A 20,511-nucleotide genomic window follows, 5' to 3' on the forward strand; every position below is an offset into this window, starting at 1 on the left:
TAGGGATAATATTTTGGCGGTCATTGGATTATTAGTCACATTGCGATCGCCCAAAAGACCATGAAAATCGTGGATACGGATTATTGGGCATTCGAGTTCTCGTTAGTATGATGGAATTTTCGGCTGCCAGATGTTCCGTTATAGATTTTAGTGACTTTTGAACGAAGCGCTTTGTGACCAACAGTCACCGAACCATTTTTGGCACGGCTGTAAAATAAATTACACGACAAATTTCAAAACGACATTTAAATGTCAAATTAGCGGGTCTACCTCACGGGCCCGAATGTGAAACGCCCGAAAACGCAAATATCGGAAGGCAAAGATCGAAAATCGAAAGATCAAAAAAAAGGGTGCATGGTAAACGGTACACTCACTTGATTTGCGCGAGCAGGATACAACAGGAACAAGAGGAACAGGCTTTTCCTCCCGTATTAATGTGCGCGCGCAGAATACGAGAGGAAAGGCATGTTCCTCTTTTTCCTGATGTATCCTGCTCGCGCCAATTAAGTGAGTATGTACCGTTTACCATGCACCATTTTTTTTTGATCTTTCGACTTAAGATCTTTCGATTTTCGATCTTTGCCTTCCGATATTTGCGTTTTCTGTCATTTAACATTCTGTCTCGTCACGTAGACCCCCATGGAACGTATGTCCGATAAAAACTCTGCTTGTTTATATTACTCGCAAGATGGGCGAGCATCGGTAAAAATTGCACAATACATTCAAAAACACACAATAAACAACATGGGATACATTTTTATAAGAAAAATTGTATTCCGTGCGATGTAGCGTATTTATAGAGACGTACCGCGTAAAATTGACAATAATTATTTATTCGTAAGGGCCCCTCTATTCTTACCACATATCTCTGTAACCGGTAATATTTTCACTGGATAATCGTTATATATTAGCAGCCGACACTTATTTATTTAAGGGTTAGGTTAAGTTATGGTTGGCCCTATTCATTTAAGGGTTCGGTGATCATTGGTCACAAAGCGCTCCCCCCAAGTTCACTAAAATCTCTAACGGAACATCTGGCAGGCGAAAAGTCCATCATACTAACGAAATCTCGAGTGCCAAATATTCCGCATTCGCGGTTTTCATAGCAAAAATTGACTTTGTGACCATCGCAATGTGACTAATAATCTAATTACCTCATTTAAGATTAGGTTGTTAGGGTCGGTATTTATTTTTGTTACCGGCAGCCCATTTGACGTTTGATTTGCCAGGCGAAAACAGAATCTGTCGTGCGAGCTATTTTAGAGAGGGGCATTCTTTTTATTTGCCGGGCCGATAAATGGTACCCTTTAAAATATATAGAGCTCCCAATTTTTCAACCCTTTTCATATAAACCGAACGAAACTTGGGCTTTCACGTAAAAAGTTGTCTGCAGCAGTGGAGTCGGAGTCATTAAAAATCGAGCAACTTCGACATTTAGTGCCAAAACACACTGAGTAGTATGAGACGTCACGTCCTACTGAGTGTTTATTCGACATATGTAAAAATACTGCCAACAAAACGTACGAATATAATACAAACATAATGACAGATCAACAAAAAACATCTTTATATACTGTTTGCTACAAATGTTTCCTCTAGGCTATATGTAAGTCTCGGAGCATTTAGCGCCATCTATTGAAAATTGATTTAATTAATTAATTTTTCTATCGGTGTTTTATATTGTTTATATTTAGGTAGGTAGGCAGTTTTTACCATTTTTTTACTATACATATTAAGCAATTAAATATATTTAAAAAAAATACGACTGCGTGCGGACCAACACATTTATTTTAATTAATAGCTTAATATGCCATAACCCATGTGATGATATTTCATGGGGCACAACACTAGTAAAAATAAATAATAATAAAAACCAATAATTTCATTTATTTATTTAGAAAAAAAATGCGTTTTTTTTTTATAATTCTTCGTTGACTATTCCTTAAAATAATTCAAAAATACAAATTGAAATTCTTCCTCACGTTACAACAATATATGTACGACAAAAAGTGCAATTTTATTTTTAACACATGTAAAAATGTAAAAAAAAATTGAAAATTTGTACAACATGAATAAATCGTTGGCACTCGTAAATGCATCAATTATAGCCACATTAAAAAGAAAAAAAAATACACTACGCTTACTTGATTCAATTTATACACAATACGAAAAATCCACTGTACAAATATTGCATATAAAAATATTTGTCTGAATAGTGATTACATATAAACAAAATATACAACAGTTATAAAAGTTCACAAAATATAATAATATATATAATATTAAAACAGCTCGTCTTACTATACTGATTGTCTCTGTATTAAAAATTCGTGAATTTTCATAATTTAAATCATTAAAAAAATATATAATTTACATTATGTGCAAATATAAAGAGGGGAAAATTCATACTTCAAAATAGGCTAGATTTGATATAAAAATTCATTCAATAAAACTCGATTAATATTTACAAAATTCAATTTAAAAATCTCTATCCTTCTCTAGGTGATTTCTAGGAATAATATCATCACTTCACGTCATACAAAAGAGCAATGTAAAGATTGCCGCGTTCACGTCTTAATAAAAAAAATGAACAAATTGATTCTTGCAATCGTAAATATCATCCGTCGAGACATTATCTATCACAATGCAATAAAAAAATTCATATTTATCCTATTTTGCGTCAAGATTACGCGGAAATTTGCTGAACTTTAGCCAACAGAGCGTCGCACGTTTTCTTAGCGTCTCCGAGCAACATAGCCGTGTTAGGCCTGTAGAAAACGGGATTATCAACAGCGGCATACCCGACACCTAAAGATCTCTTCAAAACAACCACCTAAAAACAACATCAACAAATCAAACACTTGAAAAGATTCACAATACACATTTATTAACTAATTGATGTCTCGGATATGTCATAGATTAGCGGCTAAAGGCTCGTTAATGTACACAATTGCTTACCTGTTGCGCTTGCCATACTTTCAACACGGGCATACCGGCAATCGGAGAGTTGGGATCGTCTTCAGCGGCACTATTGACGGTATCATTAGCGCCTAAAATTAAAAAAAATATTAAAAAACAATAGTAATCATTGAAACATACACTTTATAACTAAAAAAAACACCCACCGATTACAAGTACTAGTTCAGTTTCTGAGAAGTCAGAGTTGATTTCTTCCATTTCAAGAACATCATCATAAGGAACACCAGCCTCAGCGAGAAGAACGTTCAACTGACCAGGCATACGTCCTAATTAGTAAAAAAAAAAAGACAATAAGTACACGTTGAGCTAATTTTAATAACAAAAAATACTTTCACAACGATTATTGATACCTGCAACGGGGTGGATGGCGAATCTGACTTGTTTTCCCATTTTCTTCAACATCGTGACCAATTCAGCAATTGGATATTGAGCCTTAGCAACGCACAGACCATAACCTCAAATCAAAACACCAAATTAATCACGATTCGTATATATTGTATTACAGTTGATGTTAAAACTAAGCCAATACATACCTGGTGTGATGATTATGGACTGCGATTTGTGGATAAGGTCAGCGACAGAGTCAACGTTCAATTCAGTGTGGGTCAAACCTTCGGGACGGGCAGTAGTTCCGGTTGCTGTGATTCCGTATCCACCCAAAATTACATTGGGCAAAGAACGGTTCATCGCCTATAATAATGCGGATGTTAAACAATGTATTAAATCAATAATTAGTAATAGAAATATAATAAGACGGTACCTTGCACATAATGTATGACAAAATGGCACCAGACGATCCGATGAGAGCACCGACTACGGTCATCAATGAGTTGTTTAACATGAATCCTTCAGCACACAGCGCCCATCCAGAGTAACTGTTCAAGACGGTTATGACCACTGGCATATCGGCACCTTTGAAAATAATACGTAGATTTATAAAATAGTATGCTACTTAAAATATGTCACCTATCTAACTTATGGCCATACTTAAATTCTTGGGTACATTCTAGATTATCCCATTTTAAGTACATACGCATATCAAATACCACATTGAAAAATTCGAATGTGACCAACCCATGACTTTATCTTTGTATTCGAGGAATATAAGGTCACAAAACAAAATTCGATAATTAAACATACATACACGTTCACACATACTAGTTATGAGAGCATTTTCATTACAAATGTAGAGAAACTTACCCAAGACAAAAGTTCTACTTCCGGTTGTCGGATTTTGTTCAAAAATTTTTTATTGCTTTTAATGACTATAAATATTTCACACATTAAATAACAAGATAATAACAATAGTTTAAAAGGTCCAAATAAAATAATGAAATATTGTTTTAAAAAAAAATACTATTTCTAGTTTACGAATTCTGACCAAAACCTTATCAGCTCCAAGTTAGTACATAAATAATACAAATAGAAATGTTCAGCTTGATACGTTCAGGGGTGTGGAAAGAATCGTGGTCAAAACATTTTTGACTTTTCTAAGAGGAAAAAATCCCACTTCCGGTTTGTTAAATTTAGTGATTTTTTTTATTTTTATCACATTGATGAAAGAATTATACTTGAATTTTTTCGTGAAGAGGACACATGTCTAAGGGGCCGAAAAAAATAGTGGAAGAAAAATCGAACAAGAATAAACTGCCACTTCCGGTTGACGGATGCTTACAAAATTTTATACAACTTTGTACTAAGCTTAAATTTCTAGATATGAAATTTTAGTTCAATAAACCCAAAGATTTCTGATAAAAACATAAAAAAAACTCGATTCTCTAGAGTAAAAGTACTACTTCCGGTTTAAGAAAAAATATTGAGGTATAAAATTTATCATTTTTATTACATGTGAAAAAATTTCAGTTCTATTTAGTTAGTGGTTTGGGAGATAATTGAATTCAAAAACTTAAAAAAAAAGAGGATACCTATAGGGGAGGTACCATTTCTGTTCAACTTAAAAAATTTACGTCGTATCAATAAAATTTTCAGTGACCGATACTAAGTTTTAGTTCGATAGGACGAACAGTGTTAAAAAAAATCCACTAACACACAGAAACACACACTTTTTTTAATTTCTAGATCATGTTAACATGATCAGTGATCGATTCTGAGTTCGAATCAGTCAAAATCTTGAGTTCGAATTTTCGCATGATCACAAAACTTCATCTATTGTTAATACGTACATACATAAAATAAAAATTTAGAAACGTATGTCTCTTAATGCTGGGATCATGAACTAAAATTCCATTTTTTACACTTATTTGCTGTTGAATAGTATTACCTCCAATGGCAGCAGTCAATGTAACACCCATGATAGAACTAAGTGCGGCAGTCGCTCCCAACAAAGGCAATCCAGGTACTTCAGGCATTGCTAATAAAGCTGCTCCACATCCGAGACTGCTTGCGAGAAGACCGGCATTTAGTGCGTGCCGTCCTGGCAACAACAACGGAGCTGATGACAGAACACCTTGAAGTTTACCGTATGCGACCAAAGAACCACTGTAAACAATCGTAAAGCATTAAATCCACCATCAATACACACACTGAATAAATGAACACGGCATATTAAAGCACCTGAAAGTTACGCCTCCGATGTATGTTCCGAGGAAGAGTGCAGTCTTGATGGCGTTAGCTGCTGGATCCAAAGCCATGGCGGGGAAGTCGTGCATGTACGTAGCTATACACGTCAGTACAGCAGCCATTCCAACGAGACTATGGAATCCGGCGACCAGTTGTGGTAGATCTGTGATTTCTATACGCTTGGCGATGAGAGCTCCGATGCCACCTCCTAATGCAGCTGTGCCTCCCATCTGACAGAGAACTTCGGTGGAAGGACTCAAGATACCCAATGTCGATGCAATACCACCAGAAACACCGATCTACGATTAGAAATTTGGATATTATTGAAAACAGTCGGTAACTAATTCAACCGATACAGCAAACTTGAAAGCCTACCATTCCGAGGTAATTTCCTTTACGAGCTGTACCCTGTGAGCTCAATCCAGCTAAGGCGCCTACACAACACAAGGAAGATGCAAGATATGCCATTTGATGGACTTCAGGATATCCCTAAATTAGACACATCGGTAATAATATATATGCATGTCGTACTATTTTAGATAGAATAGGAAAACTGTATGATACCTGCATCGTCGTTGCCATATAACCACCCAAGAAAGCAGCAGCTGGCAAGGCATACAAAACACCGTATTCTTTTGGATCTCCAGGCCTGTTCGTAAAACGAAAAAAAAACTTTCAATAAATAAAATAAACATTTTTATACAATTTTACAAAGTACACATACCTTTTGAACATATCCAACATTCGTTGAGTGACGAGGAAACCACCGAAGACGTTCACGAATGAAATAAGAGCTGCAGTTGCGGCCAAGCCCTACAAAACAATCCAAACTTTCCATCAGAACCGTTCTTCAAATGACACAAACTGAAAATGCTTAAAATTTTACCTCAATCGTATTAGTCGGAACATAGTTTCCACCCATGAGAAGTAATCCACCAACGGCGGTAATTCCAGAGATAGCATTCGTTACAGACATTAGAGGTGAATGCAAAGCAGGTACGACACCCCAAACAGTGTGATATCCGACAAGTCCTGCATAAAAACAAATATATGTAGGTGTTTTCTACTCCAATGAGGTTGTACATGGTGGTCAGACTAGCTGAAGATGAGAGAATCACTAGTAGCAATGAGAGAACCACTAACCCAAAGTCAAGTATTAAAAACATTGAAATGATTTGGAATTACAAGTGTTGTTTTCCAAGTCGTCAAAGAGGCAACTCCTCAAAGATATTTCATCAATCCAGAGATATTTGGCATATAAGAAATAAAGAACTGTACAGCATCTTTCAAGGATGTGCAGTGGAACGTCTTAAACGGGTCATACAATCACTACAGTAGCTATTCTGTACCCCCTCTGGCTAAACTGTTATAACTTAATAGTGGGGTTGCTTCATTTACAATTACATAACAAATAATCAACACAAACCTGATAATGCGAAAGTGGTGGCCATAGTTGTGAAAGCGGGATTCGGTGACACGATTCCAAGTCCGAGTACAGTAGCCAAACCTTTAAAAACCATTATCATAGTATACCATGTCAAAAACAATGAATTAAAAGCATATGAAATAAAATAACACACCAGAAGTATACAACATGCTATCCTTGAAGGTAACACTGAATGGATCCGGAGGTGGTGGAGCTACTTTAACTGGTTTAGGAGGAGCGGCAGCAACGGCAGCCTTAAGTGGAGGCGGTGCTGGCCACATCATTTTACCATTGTGAAGAATGATACTACCACGAGTAACTTCATCCGACAAATTAATATCAAAATGCTCAGACGAACCTACAAAACAAATTAAAATCAGTGCTGAAATTTCACAACAGGATTATTGAAATTACAAAGTTCATACCCAAACTGAGCAAGAATCCAGATATGTTGTTTCCGTACAGTGTGGATGATTGTGCAGGCATTCTAGATGGGAGATCGGTGAGACCGATATGAGTAACGCCGTGGATTTGAGCAATTTCGCCAGGTTTGGTAGTTTGAACGTTACCTCCGGCTTCTGCAGCGAGATCTACAACTACACTACCGGGTTTCATTCCTTTGATAGCATCCTAAAACACCGAATAAACATCATACTCACATTGTATCGATCAATTTAACAAGCTTGCATACCTCTAGAATCAGCAATGGCGCCGGTTTTCCAGGAATTAAAGCAGTCGTAATGACGACATCAGCTTGTCGAGCCTCCCTGCCTAAAAGTTCCCTTTCTGCTTTCATGAAAGCATCACTCATTTCCTTGCCATAACCACCAGCTCCACCACCGTCTTCCTATAACAGATGCATTTCAATCAAATATCTTCTGACGTCTGTCTTCGATGTTAATAAGTTACAATTTAAAGTAAGCAATTGAATACCTCCATTTCCATGGTTACAAAAGTGGCTCCGAGTGATTCAATCTGCTCTCGGACAGCTGGACGAGTGTCAAAAGCACGTACGGCAGCACCCATGCAACGAGCTTGAGCAGCTGCAGCTAAACCAGCAACACCAGCACCAACGACTAAAGCCCGGCAAGGCGGTACACGTCCTGCAGCCGTCATTTGACCTAATACAGAAATATTGCATGAAAATGTCTAAAGATTGTTTATATATGAAATAGAATCAAGATGAAACATACCTGAAAAGAATCTTGGGAAGTAGTTTGCAGCTTCGATGACCGATCTGTAACCAGCGACGTTAGCCATCGAACTCAACGCGTCCCAAACTTGAGCTCGACTGATTCTAGGAATGCAATCCATAGCTGAAAATATATAAATAAAATTGAAAGTCTATAATGTATTTAAGTTATATTGTTGAGTTTATTTTTATAACATATACATATTTTATTTACCGAATGCATTCATCTGTTTGTCAGCGAGCAACTTGATGAGAGCCTGATTTTGAGCTGGGTATAAAAAGGATATCAACGTGCTCTGATCTCTAAACAGAGCAACTTCCTTGTCGGATGGCTGGCGTACCTTCAATACAATATCTAAAATTCAAAATACATGTTAACCGTTTGCCCGTGGCCGTCTTCTATGGAAGCTTTGGGCGACAAGTCTGTAGCGCGGCTGTCTTCCATAGAATTTCTGAACTTTGCACGGGATTTTGAGGCTTATATGCACCTATTTCAACTGTTTTAAGGTTCAAAATTGGTTGAATATATTACTGAGAGTTGAATGCCATCTATTCAATTTGCTTAAAATGAATATATACCAGTCAAAAATTAGTTTTTTGTGGAACCATATTGAAACCTCGTTTATGTGACGTCACTTCTTCATACAATTAATCCAAAACTACGAGATATAATATGTATTTTATTGTTTAAAATAATACTTTATGTGTTAATTAACATATCTGGTTACTTGAGTAAATATTAAAATCTGTATTTAAGGTCGAAAACTCGATTGCCAAATTCGCGAAAAAAGTTCCGCGTACAGGGCTTGTTCGCTCTATTTATTGCCGCGGGCAAAGGTTTAAGCTACGAAAAAGGCATAATACATACATGAAATATATAGAGGAAATGCATATAAAGACCTGATTGAAACGCTTGAGCGTTGCTGGTAATAGTAGCTCCGGCTTCTTCATACATTTGATTGGGGAATTTGGCCGCTAAACCTGCATTCTCTTCCACGGTCACTTTGAAACCTTTCTTTACAAGATTGCTCACAACTGTCGGTGCTATAGCCACTCTGAATAATACACGTACAATGTAAATATGCATCAAACATACAGCATATATTCAATCGCGTTATATTGTACCGTCTTTCGTTGGTCCATGACTCTTTCGGTACGCCTATTGTTAGTTTCGTATAAGGTATTCCGGAAACCGGTGCCTTGTTTGCGGACGATTGAGACGAATATCTTGAAAGAGTCTTCCTCAACGTCACTCTATGAGCTCCCAATCGGCGAACTCCGCAAATTCCACACATTTTGATCGACGCGAATCTGAAATTGATTAAAAAATTGATCGATCGGTTTGAAAATTTCGGCGACTTCTTTAATGTTTCATGTCATGCATTTTTATATGATAATGATAAGAAAAATAGAGCAAGGTCGTATTTAAGTGAAGGATTTGACTGATCGGTTTCTACACAAATGTCTGATAACATTCACATGTAAGCCTGTGACTTATGTATTTAATATTTAAATTGTAGCAAAGAATTTCAATCTGTTTTCAACAACTACATATATTGTAACATGGGAACATGAGAGGGAGTATCCACTGTCTAAGTGCATTCTTGGGTGAATAATAGAGACCCTAGATTAGGTTAACGGGACTCAGTAAGTGCCCGAACAAAGGATACGCTGGAGTTCTCACAGTAGACCTTTAAGTGCCAAGACAATAGACACATTAATGGATTAGGGAAGCTGTGCTGTGTAACTTGTCCTTTATAAGGAGGTACACACGGTAGATTAGATTATTCTGGAGTGAGCCTCTGTGATCTTTGAATAAATGCTGTGAAGCGACTTTGGCCTTTCATTTAGATCTTGAACTCACCCTTATACAACAATACTTTATAAGTTAAACTGTTGGGTTTTGAAAATTTTATATTATAATATTTTATCTATTTCCTGTGGAGTTGAACATTTTCACGAGTTGCTGTGATATCAACTCGTATACATCGCAAATTTTAGTCTACAATAATTTAATTTAAATTTTGTCAAATATTTTATTTTAATAAATGGAAAATGTGTAATTTTTACCAAATAACTTTATCATCATGTATATAACCAGCAGAATAGACTAGAGGTTAGCATATAATGCTCTAAACAGAGTGGTCACAGGTTAAAATCCCACTGGTTTCTGGCCAGACCTTGGATTTGTGATCCAGGTCGATCATTTCCTATCAGAGTTTGCCAATTTATCTGATTTTCTTTGAAACGGTACCAACAAATTGGCAACCTTATCCATTTTCTTGCAAAATCTCGAGTTTTCAGCAATCTCGAATTTCGCTGAATTGTATAAAATGCTGCAAATTTACAAATTCGACCATAGATGTCTCTGTGGACATGAATTGATATGTATTTATGTACTTTGTATAATACTAATAATATTTGTATCAAATGTACAATGTTTCTGGCCAGGAAGGCGCATTGGGGATATCTGTTAGGGCTTCCTGGTATATATTAAAGATAAAATCAATAAATATAATAGAGCTATTCTGTGTCTGTGTGCGATAACGTTCGCCGTATTATAATAGTTGTTTTGATTCGATATACATATGTATGTATGTACGTCACAGCTAAAACACTGCCAACAAAATGTACGACTATAATAACAAAAGAAAAACTTCTATATATGTATACTGTTTGCCAACAATGTTTCCTCTAGGCAAGTCTCTGAGCATTTAGCGCCATATTTAGTCAATTAATTAATTAATTTTTCTATTGGTGTTTTATATTGTTTATATGTAGATAGATAGGTAATTTTTAGCATTTTTTTTTCATAACAAACAATTAAATATAAATATTAAAATTAAATATATTTAAAATGTAATTCGAAAAAAAAACCGAGTGTTTATTTATTGAAAATTTATTTATTTATTTAATTAATTAATCAATTAATTTTTCTAATGGTATTTTATATTGTTTATATGAATAGGTAGGTACCATTTTTTTATATTAAAAAATTAAATATAAATATATTTTAAAGGTGCTATAAATAGATTTTAAAGAATCACAGGACCGACTCATTTCTTTTAATTTTTTTTATTTAATAACTTGATATACCATAACCCATGCGATAATATTTCATCGGGCATAACACTAGTCTAAATATAAGTATACACAATTAATTTCCGATAATACCAATTGACTGCGATACAATTTTTTTGAGTCGAATGATATTCTCATTGGGAAAAGTCTCTACGTTTTAACTTTGTGACAAACATTTCAAACAAACAGAACATGGCATCGTTCATGAGGTCGATCTGATAAAATAAGACGGGTTCAAAGACCGACGCGCAATCGATAAAAACAACAATTGTGCATTTTCGCAAAGTGTTGCGACTCGATTTGACGGTTCGAATTTGAGCGGCAAAACGATCCATACGAGCGAAAGGGGCGTACCCTTTGTTTACAAACACACGTTTGACATTTTGGCGCGAATTTTTCACGTATGCGATTTCCAAGATCGATGGCGACGTACGCGCGCCATATTTTCGCAGCACACCTACGGAGCTTTCGCCAGTCAGATCTTTGCCGTTGGATTCGTATTGGAATCGCCGAGAACCATTGCCATTCTCAGTGATGATTTCGCGATTCGAATGAAAAGTGCGCGCCACAGATAAGGAAACGAAGAGGCCGGTGTTATTTTGGCAACAGCACGTGCGTTACCTCTAGTGTGTAGTGTCTAGTGTCTAGTAGTCTAGTCGGCAGAGTCGAAGCTCGAGCTGGCGATTGCAGGCAGGCTCGGGCGAGTACAGGTGAGGGTGAATATGAAGGTTCGAATTGAATGACCGGCTCGGCCCGGGTGCTCTTTGATCCTTCTCCCGAAACGAGCCACACACATACACACACGACCTGCACCCGTGCCAGCCCGGGCCCGACTGACTCGCGTGGCCCAAATGGGGTGGTGGGGGTGGACGTGAGCAGCTCGACAGGTGGCGCCTCCAAGCGATTCGAGCGGCCGACTCCTGAAACGTTTTTCCACGCAAGAGCTTTGGCGCGCTTTCAAATTATTCCCACACGCACACCGATTTGCATTTGGCCCTAACACCTTTCATATCATACATATATTCCAATATCCCCGTGACGCGGAGTTCCTTCCAAATTTGTTTTGCTCAAATATACTTGTATAGTTTGAGTGCTAACGTCTTTTCTGTTGAAAGCCCGCCACGCTGAAAATTTCGCCAACATTTCCAACTAGAATTATTTAGAAATCCAATAGAAAGCAGGTATAAAAGTTGTAGCTAATACAAACCAACCTTGGAACACTACGCTAGATTACACTACCGCCGAGGATTTCAAGCTTAGTAAAAGTGTGTTTAGACCAGAGAAATGTTATAATAACACTGTTCGACAAATGACAAATGACGAGATATGACTTTTCTTATAGATCTATGCCCAGTGAACACGAATCTGGTAATAAAAAATGTTGATTAGCCCGAGATTCGAAGATATATGTGTATTTTAAATCGCGCGATTTTTCTATATCTTGGTGTTGTTCGGTCGATGATTCAATATTTGTCAATTTCCTGTTCAAAATGAATATTGGAATCTATAGTCGGGTATTTTATGTATCTTTCATTTGTATTGCTTTTCAGCTTTCAATTCTCTCTAAGTAGTCGTCCAGTTCAAATCAAAAGTCAAAATTACGTGACTTTTTATTAAAGATACTGTCAATTTTAAAAAATATGTTTATCCTTGACGGGGGGGGGGGTTAATGTCCAGGAGGATTTTGACCGGGGGTATGTGTCCAGGGGGTAAGTGTCCTAGAACCCCTGAAACTATGCATTCTGAATACGTTGATAAACCCATAAGATTTAATCACTTTAATTAACAGAAACAAACGTTGAAGAAACAAATAAATACATTGCTAGCATCGTACAAAGTTTCTTACAGAATCGTAAAATGTAAAAAATCACATGCAATAGGAGAGACACTAGTTTTGCCAATAGCTATTGATATGGTTGAAATAATGTTCGGCAAAACAGTGGCGACAAAAAAGTCAAAAGTACGTATTTTCTCTTGGAATTTTTTCCCACTGTTAATACTATTTTATATTGAGTATTTTCAATCGAAACATGTTTATTGAGATACTGTTCTGGCCACACTATTTTTTGTTTTTGTTTAAACGGGTTAAACAATTGGCAGTGTGCTGAATTTTAAATCGGTAAAATTTCGAGCTAAAAGTTCGTATTTACACGAATCTGAATTGAATTAATAGGGATAATATATTAAATTTTCTTTATATGAGAATTAAATAAAATTCCACTTAGAAAAATCATATTTCGACTTTTCTTGTGGATTATTAACAAAAATTCGTTTATTTTATCGAGGTTTGTCAGTTATCAATAAAAGTGGCTTTAGGCGTTTTATTGTTGTCAAATGACGATTGCCCACAGACATTCCTAAATAATTTTAGCATCGGTCATATTTGATGCTAGGTGATCGACGTATGTCCGATAAAAACTTCTCTGTTTGTTTATATTACTCGCAAGATGGGCAAGCATCGTTAAAAATTGCACAATGCATTCAAAAACACACAATAAACAACATGGGATACATTTTTATAAGTAAATTGATCCGATTGTATTCCGTGCGTTGTAGCGTATTTAACAATTATTTATTCGTAAGGGCCCTTCTATTATTATTACGTTTCTCTGGCTTAGACTCACTAATATATCTTGCAACAATATAAAATAAACAATCACTACCTCCGAGGATTTTGAGTTTTGTAAAGGTGTGTTTAGACTCTCTAATATACATATCTTACAACAATATAAAATAAACAAAGAAGCCTATCAATGAATGTATTTTTTGAAAACTAGTTCCATCTCCTTCATTGTTGTTAAAATGTAATGCTCACAATTTAAATGCCGAGTCACAATCTAAAATATTCAGCAGTTAGGAAATTCTGCTATGGTTATTCAGAAATGCCGGTGTAAACCAGTCTTTATAAACATTGACACGGATTACACGACCCATGTTCAATACATTTTTTTAAATGCTACCTAGAAAGGCTTAGCGGGTAGTATTCTTGTTAATTTTTAGATACTCAAAAAACAACGCCTATCGGCTTATTTCAGGCTCATGGACTTGTTGGTAAAACGCCGATCGGCGTTGGTCAGCATTCAAAGGGTTAATGAACAAAATTACATCTACATACATATTTACAGGGCTGCAAATGGAAAGTTACAAACTGAAACTTGACACCGATTGATGAAACCACAAAGTACATATAACTCCAGTTTGCAAAACATTGTCAATATTAATGTCACAACATCTGATACGATTTCATATTCGGAGAAACTTCGCATTAATTCACTTTTATCTCTATCTTCTACTTAGTAATACGACATGTCCGTCGTTGCTAGAACAGTTGCAACTTTATGTCCCTAATAATTATGTGCGTGGTAGATAGACATCACTAACGGATCCGCGGTGGTGGCATGAGATCAATGTCCACTACCCTGGAGGACTACATAATATGATACATATTATAATTAAAATTCGCATTCGGCGTTTAAAAACTCAATTGAAACGCACCTTCTTGGTCCAAAAAGTAACATTATTGAATCATTACCCATTAGGATGTGAGTAGACCACTCTGCCCTTCACGTACAAATTGTTATCATGTGCATAATCAATACAGCTGATCCACAAACTGTACACACTACAAAATTAGACATACATACGTCTATGTATTTTTTAATATGTGTACATATGTATCAATATTGCTTCTAGTTTTTTTTTAATTTTATTTTATGATGTTTTTATTGTACGTATTTAAAGTTGAAAATATTACATGTTTTTTTAAGGACATATTTGTATTTTTGTAATTTAGTTGAAATATTGCTTCACAAATTAACAATATACGTATTATTTTTTGAAAAAAAATACATGATTTCTCGAAACTGCGCCACTATTCAGTGCAATTCAGTGTATTCTTCCGGGAATCGATGCTGGTAATCGGATACATGCACTCTGAAAGCTGCACTTTCCAGACATCTAAACTTTCAAAGATGCTCAAGAAGAACTAAAGCAATAGAATTCCAAATAAAAACGTCAATGGGTATTTGTATGTTATCCAAGGGTGCTTACCCTTTTTACAAGCCTCATATCAGGTTGCTTTCGATTTTTTGTGGAATTCTATTATATTATAAGTATGTAGATGAAGAGTCTCGTTTTTTCTGTCTGCCTTTATGGTGTCGAGACGTGGACCATGAAGGCGGCGGATAGACGGAGAATCGATGCCTTCGAGATGTGGTCCTGGAGACGGCTACTGCGCGTGCCTTGGACCGACAAACGCACGAATGTGTCTATTCTTGAAGAATTGAAAATCAAGGATAGATTGTCAACAATATGCCTGAAACGTATATTGCAGTTCTTCGGCCACATTGCACGAAGAGGTGAGGAGAGCCTGGAGCGGTTGGTTGTGGTTGGTAGCGTCGAAGGCAGAAGAGCCAGAGGCAGATCCCCCGCACGCTGGACTGACCAAGTATCTGCAGCGACGGGCGCTTCCACGGTAGCAAGTCTTCGCCTGGCCGAATTTAGAACTGAATGGAGGCAGCTGGTTGACCGCACATCATAGTCACGATCCTCAGTGATGAGGGAACCGACAGCAATAATTATATTATAGTTCTTCTTGAGAGCCTTTTAAAATTAGGATTTCTTAAAACTGCGCTACTATTCACTGCAATTCAGTGCATTCTTCCGGGAACCATTAATGCTGACTGTTAATGCAAGAATCTTGCATCAACAGTCAGTAGTTAGTCTTGCAGCAAGATACTCCCAATTTTTCTCCTTATATTTAACTATTATTATATGTTTTATGACCAAAGATCCAAATGAATTATTTCAAGCAGGAGATATCGTGACTTGGTCCCTTAAAATTGATTATATTGATATATTTCAATTAACTGAGATGTTCTCAGAACGGTTGGAGAAAAAATTTCTTTCCGTGTTATCAATAGGTAAAAGATTCAGAAGGAAGATAGGTGAGCTCAATTACAAAAGAAAATGATCTAAAACAATCTCTCGTTGGGTAAACAATTGATTCCCTGTTGTTACTTCTGTAATACTTACCCTATTAAGTTTCAACCCATTCTTGCTTTCAATTAAACCTCCACAATTTGCTTTTGCCGTCCATTGTTCTTCTAAACACTGATGACCCTGAAGTGGCTGGAAGATCTGGAGAAACATAATAAAAACATTGAGGTTCCCGACCCAATAATTGTGAACGAGAGGACAGAAGAAAAATAAATTAATAACCGTTTGTGTGTCGTGTAAATGTACTGAAATAGCAACAAGCTGAACAAATAATTGATACGTATTGCAAAATTGAATCGTACCATTCAATTCGTTGGAGAATTAAAATGAAATTATATATCGATTACATTACAATGTTGCTAATTGCAATTTTGTGAAAAATGTGCGCAAACCGGTAACTAATTAAACATATCGATCAATCGCAATATGATGACGCTCTTCAAATATAATATAACATGTCAATTTGATAATCTTTATCGCTGGTTCGATTTATCATTTTGAAAAGTTGTGAAATCTAACGATAAATCTTTGTTTACCTAAAAATGAATTACGGCAGGTATCGGTCAAAGAACTTATGTTAAATAAAAAAATATTTAAGTGTACGTTTTATTCTACATGACAGTATGTATAGGTACATAGGTGGTGGCCATGTGGGCTTATTTTAGCGTAGTTAAGAGGAATTTTTGGCCGTGAACCTTTTTTTATTTGATTTAAAAAAGATGTATACCAGTTAAGAAATTGATATCGTTCTCGCATCTTTTGAAAAGAAATATCTGCAATGAATACTTATGGTATTGTTGCGTAGGGGTGGGTGGAGGATCCAAGTAAAAGGCCAACAGTCGTTTCACAGCATTTATTGATGATTCAGGAGATACACGCACTGACAATGCTCAGTCCAGAATGACAAGATATCGCCTAAGTATCGCCTTATAAGGGATAGATCTCTCAGGACATCTTCGACGTCTAATTTGTTTACCTATTGTTATGGTCACGTACGGATATGTCTTCCCCCGACATTCGCTCCCACGGCACAGGTCAATTCTGCGAAAGGACCAACACCAGCCAACTCGGTCGCCATTGTTTAGCCTACATGCACTTAGCTTGTCGCTAATCCTTAAAACCACTTACACCGGTCTCACGGTCTCTCAGGACGCTACCCGGCCTAATCCGATCGCAATTACTCGGCGGCTCTTTTTAGTATACGTAACAGTATATTAGTACCTGTTATTCCTGTTCATTGAGACTATTTTTGTATGAAATTACTGTTAACTAAATACTTTTTGCTCCAAGCAAGGCATTATTTAGATGCCAGCAGGGATGGTCATTTTATTTAAAAATAAAATACTGTTAAGTGAGTCGAATGGTTAAAAACAGGAAATAATGTTTATTACAGACGGACCAACCGATGTCATTAAATGAAAGTGCAAGCCTAAATATAAAATAAAAGCAGACATAAACCAGATTAAAACTAGTGTTGTAGCCGTTGATTTCAACGGGTGGTTTCGGAAAGGAATTGATACACGAATTAAAATAAAGTTATATGTTTCATATAAATATAATGTAAGGTAATTAATAGGCACGCGCACGTATTAATAGTAAAATTTTGAGTGCGCGCATTACACGCTCACAGATCCAACCCGTTAACCCGTTCAAAATGATTAATGAATGTATGTGTATGTGCGTACGCTCCCGCGCAGCCCATCTGACTATGACGCCACCCGTTCCAAGTCAGGCACGCTCAATATTAGGAGCCCCCCCCTTCCCCGCTATCCAGCTTCCCCACGTCTACTCCACACGATCGATCGTCCCGCCACATCCCTATAGCGGATGCTTAAAATCCAACATTGGTCAGAATGTATCGTCGTTGCTCTAGTTGGTAAAACGTTTTAGTCCACGTGGGCCACTTCACGCTGATTGGTTGTGCGCCTCGTTCGCGGGTATTTATTTTATTAAATATCTCTAGGCACAACATATACTTCTGGCATTCTTAAATTTGTTTTTTATAAATCTCCATACTGGTTGACGCGTCTGCCACATACCCACAAACATACACACATCGCGTCCGTTTTTATATAATGTATATTATATTTACATTGTTGTTAATTTATATTAATACAATACATAGTAGTTTTTTTTTATTTTATTAACATACATATTATGTTTTACAATGAAAACAACTGCATCTATGTATATAAAAAAAACAGGCAAATAGAATAAAAAACCGATAGAATTGTCTTTGGTGTTTAGATATACCGCAAAATTATCTTGGTGTTTAGTATTGTATGGTTATATGTAAAATCATTATGCTGTCGATTAGTAGTGAACGAAAGCACCATTTCGGCACACACAATTCTCGCATATTCAAGCTTAAAAAAGTAAAAGTGGTATGTAAAAATCAATGCGACTACCTACCTTAGACCAATATATCATTCTAAAATTATTACAGATTTTTTTATAATGAAAACTTCTTTCAAAATTTAATGAATTTTGAATAAACATACTTTCTCTTATAAAAACTATCAAAAATGTTATTACTATATGTACAATGCCTAATAAAAATAGCATCATCTTATTTCTATTTTGACTTAAGGTCGAAATCATAATTTTTAAGATCAATGATCATGTCTCTCTATCTGTCATGCAAATCCTTAAAGTGAGACAGACACGTCAAAATTAACTGATGGATTTTAAGAAATCTTGCTTAAGCTATCATTCTGATTTTAAATATGTATATATCGACCTTTTACAATGATATAATTGAGATGACGAAAAACAAATTTCAAAATAATAGTTTCGTCGTGTCAATATGCAGAAGAAACTTCCTACAAAATGTAACAATGAGCTCGGTACACAGAAGCAACAAGTGTCTACATTGAAATGTCAACAGGTAGAATAAAGCAAAAAAAAAAAATAGCCACCGTTTATTTGAAACATGTAACACCATATATTTTCACTACTCACTAAATACTTCTTGCTCGTAAAAATCGACATGGCACATTGTTATAGCTTCTTTTACGTTTTCTATTTACGTAGTGACAATCATGCGAAAATTCAAACTCGAGATTTTGACTGATGCAAACTCAGAATCGATCACTGATCACTAGAGGTAGGACCGGAAGCGTGCTTTTTCCAGGAAACAGGGCGTTTTGGGTCTATTTTCCAGGAAATAGAGCAAACTACAAAGCTAGAGTGCCAAAAAAAAAGGTTCATCATAAAAATGAACAATTCACGGCGAACAATAAACAAAAAACGGCATGCTTCCGGTCCTACCTCAACTGATCACGTTTTCATGATCTAGAAAAAATGTGTCTGTGTATTTTGGGAATTTTTTGAACACCGTTTGTCCTATCGAACTGAAACTAAGTATCAGTTACTGAAATTCTTATCGGTACGACGTAGTTTTTTTTAAAAAATTTTAAGTTGACTGGAAATGGTACCTCCCCTAATAGGTGTCCTCTTTTTTTAAAGTTTTTGATTTCAATTGTCTCCCAAAGGGCTAATTGAAATGGACTAAAATTTTTTTACTTGTTATATAAATTATAAATTTTATACCTCAATATTTTTTTAATATTTTTTCCTAAACCGGAAGTAGTACTTTTACTCTAGAGAATCAAGGTTTTTTATGTTTTTCTCAGAAACCTTTTAGTTTATTTAACTGAAATTTTATATCTAGAAATTTAAGCTTAATATTAAGCTTTGTATAAAATTTGGTAAGTATTCGTCAACCGAAAGTGACAGTTTACTCTTGTTCGATTTTTCTTCCACGATTTTTTTCGACCCTATAAACATGTGTGCTCTTCACGAAAAAATTCAGCAATAATTAATGTATCAATTTGATGAAAATAAAAAAAAATCATTAAATTGAATAAACCGGAAGTGGGATTTTTTCCTCTTAGAAAAGTCAAAAGTGTTGTGACCACGATTATTTCCACACTCCTGAACGTATCAAGCTGAAAATTTATATTTGTATTCTTTATGTACTAACTTAGAGCTGATAAGGTTTTGGTTAGAAGTCGTAAACCGGAAGTAGTATTTTTTTTTAAACAATATTTCATTATTTTATTTTGACCTTTAAAATTATTTTTATTTTCTTGATATTTATTTTGTATAATAATTATAGTGATTTTAAGTAATAAAACAATTGCAAACAAAATCCGACAACCGGAAGTAGAACTTTCGTCTTGTGTAAGTTTACCTACATTTGCGCTCAATTTGGATCTAAAATGCTCTCATAACCGGTATGTGTGAATGTGTA

General features: G+C 35.8%; 1 protein-coding gene across 1 annotated transcript; it reads right to left on the reverse strand.

Annotated features, from left to right (window-relative positions):
* Positions 1–1,770: 1,770 nt before the first annotated feature.
* LOC143921404 (NAD(P) transhydrogenase, mitochondrial-like) lies at positions 1,771–12,098 on the reverse strand. The gene is made up of 22 exons (XM_077444706.1): positions 11,880–12,098; positions 9,303–9,488; positions 9,078–9,232; positions 8,392–8,532; positions 8,179–8,301; positions 7,919–8,106; positions 7,677–7,832; positions 7,411–7,615; positions 7,140–7,343; positions 6,986–7,066; positions 6,446–6,591; positions 6,284–6,372; positions 6,124–6,208; positions 5,935–6,048; positions 5,554–5,858; positions 5,261–5,478; positions 3,740–3,891; positions 3,513–3,669; positions 3,330–3,434; positions 3,126–3,245; positions 2,959–3,050; positions 1,771–2,833 (listed from the first exon to the last, which is right to left on the reverse strand). Exons 2-22 carry the CDS (start codon positions 9,470–9,472, stop codon positions 2,687–2,689), a joined length of 3,153 nt encoding a protein of 1,050 aa, XP_077300832.1. The 5' UTR covers positions 9,473–9,488; positions 11,880–12,098; the 3' UTR covers positions 1,771–2,686.
* Positions 12,099–20,511: the final 8,413 nt, after the last annotated feature.

Source organism: Arctopsyche grandis, chromosome 13, assembly GCF_051622035.1.
Source record: "Arctopsyche grandis isolate Sample6627 chromosome 13, ASM5162203v2, whole genome shotgun sequence".
Classification (NCBI taxonomy): Eukaryota; Metazoa; Arthropoda; class Insecta; order Trichoptera; family Hydropsychidae; genus Arctopsyche; species Arctopsyche grandis.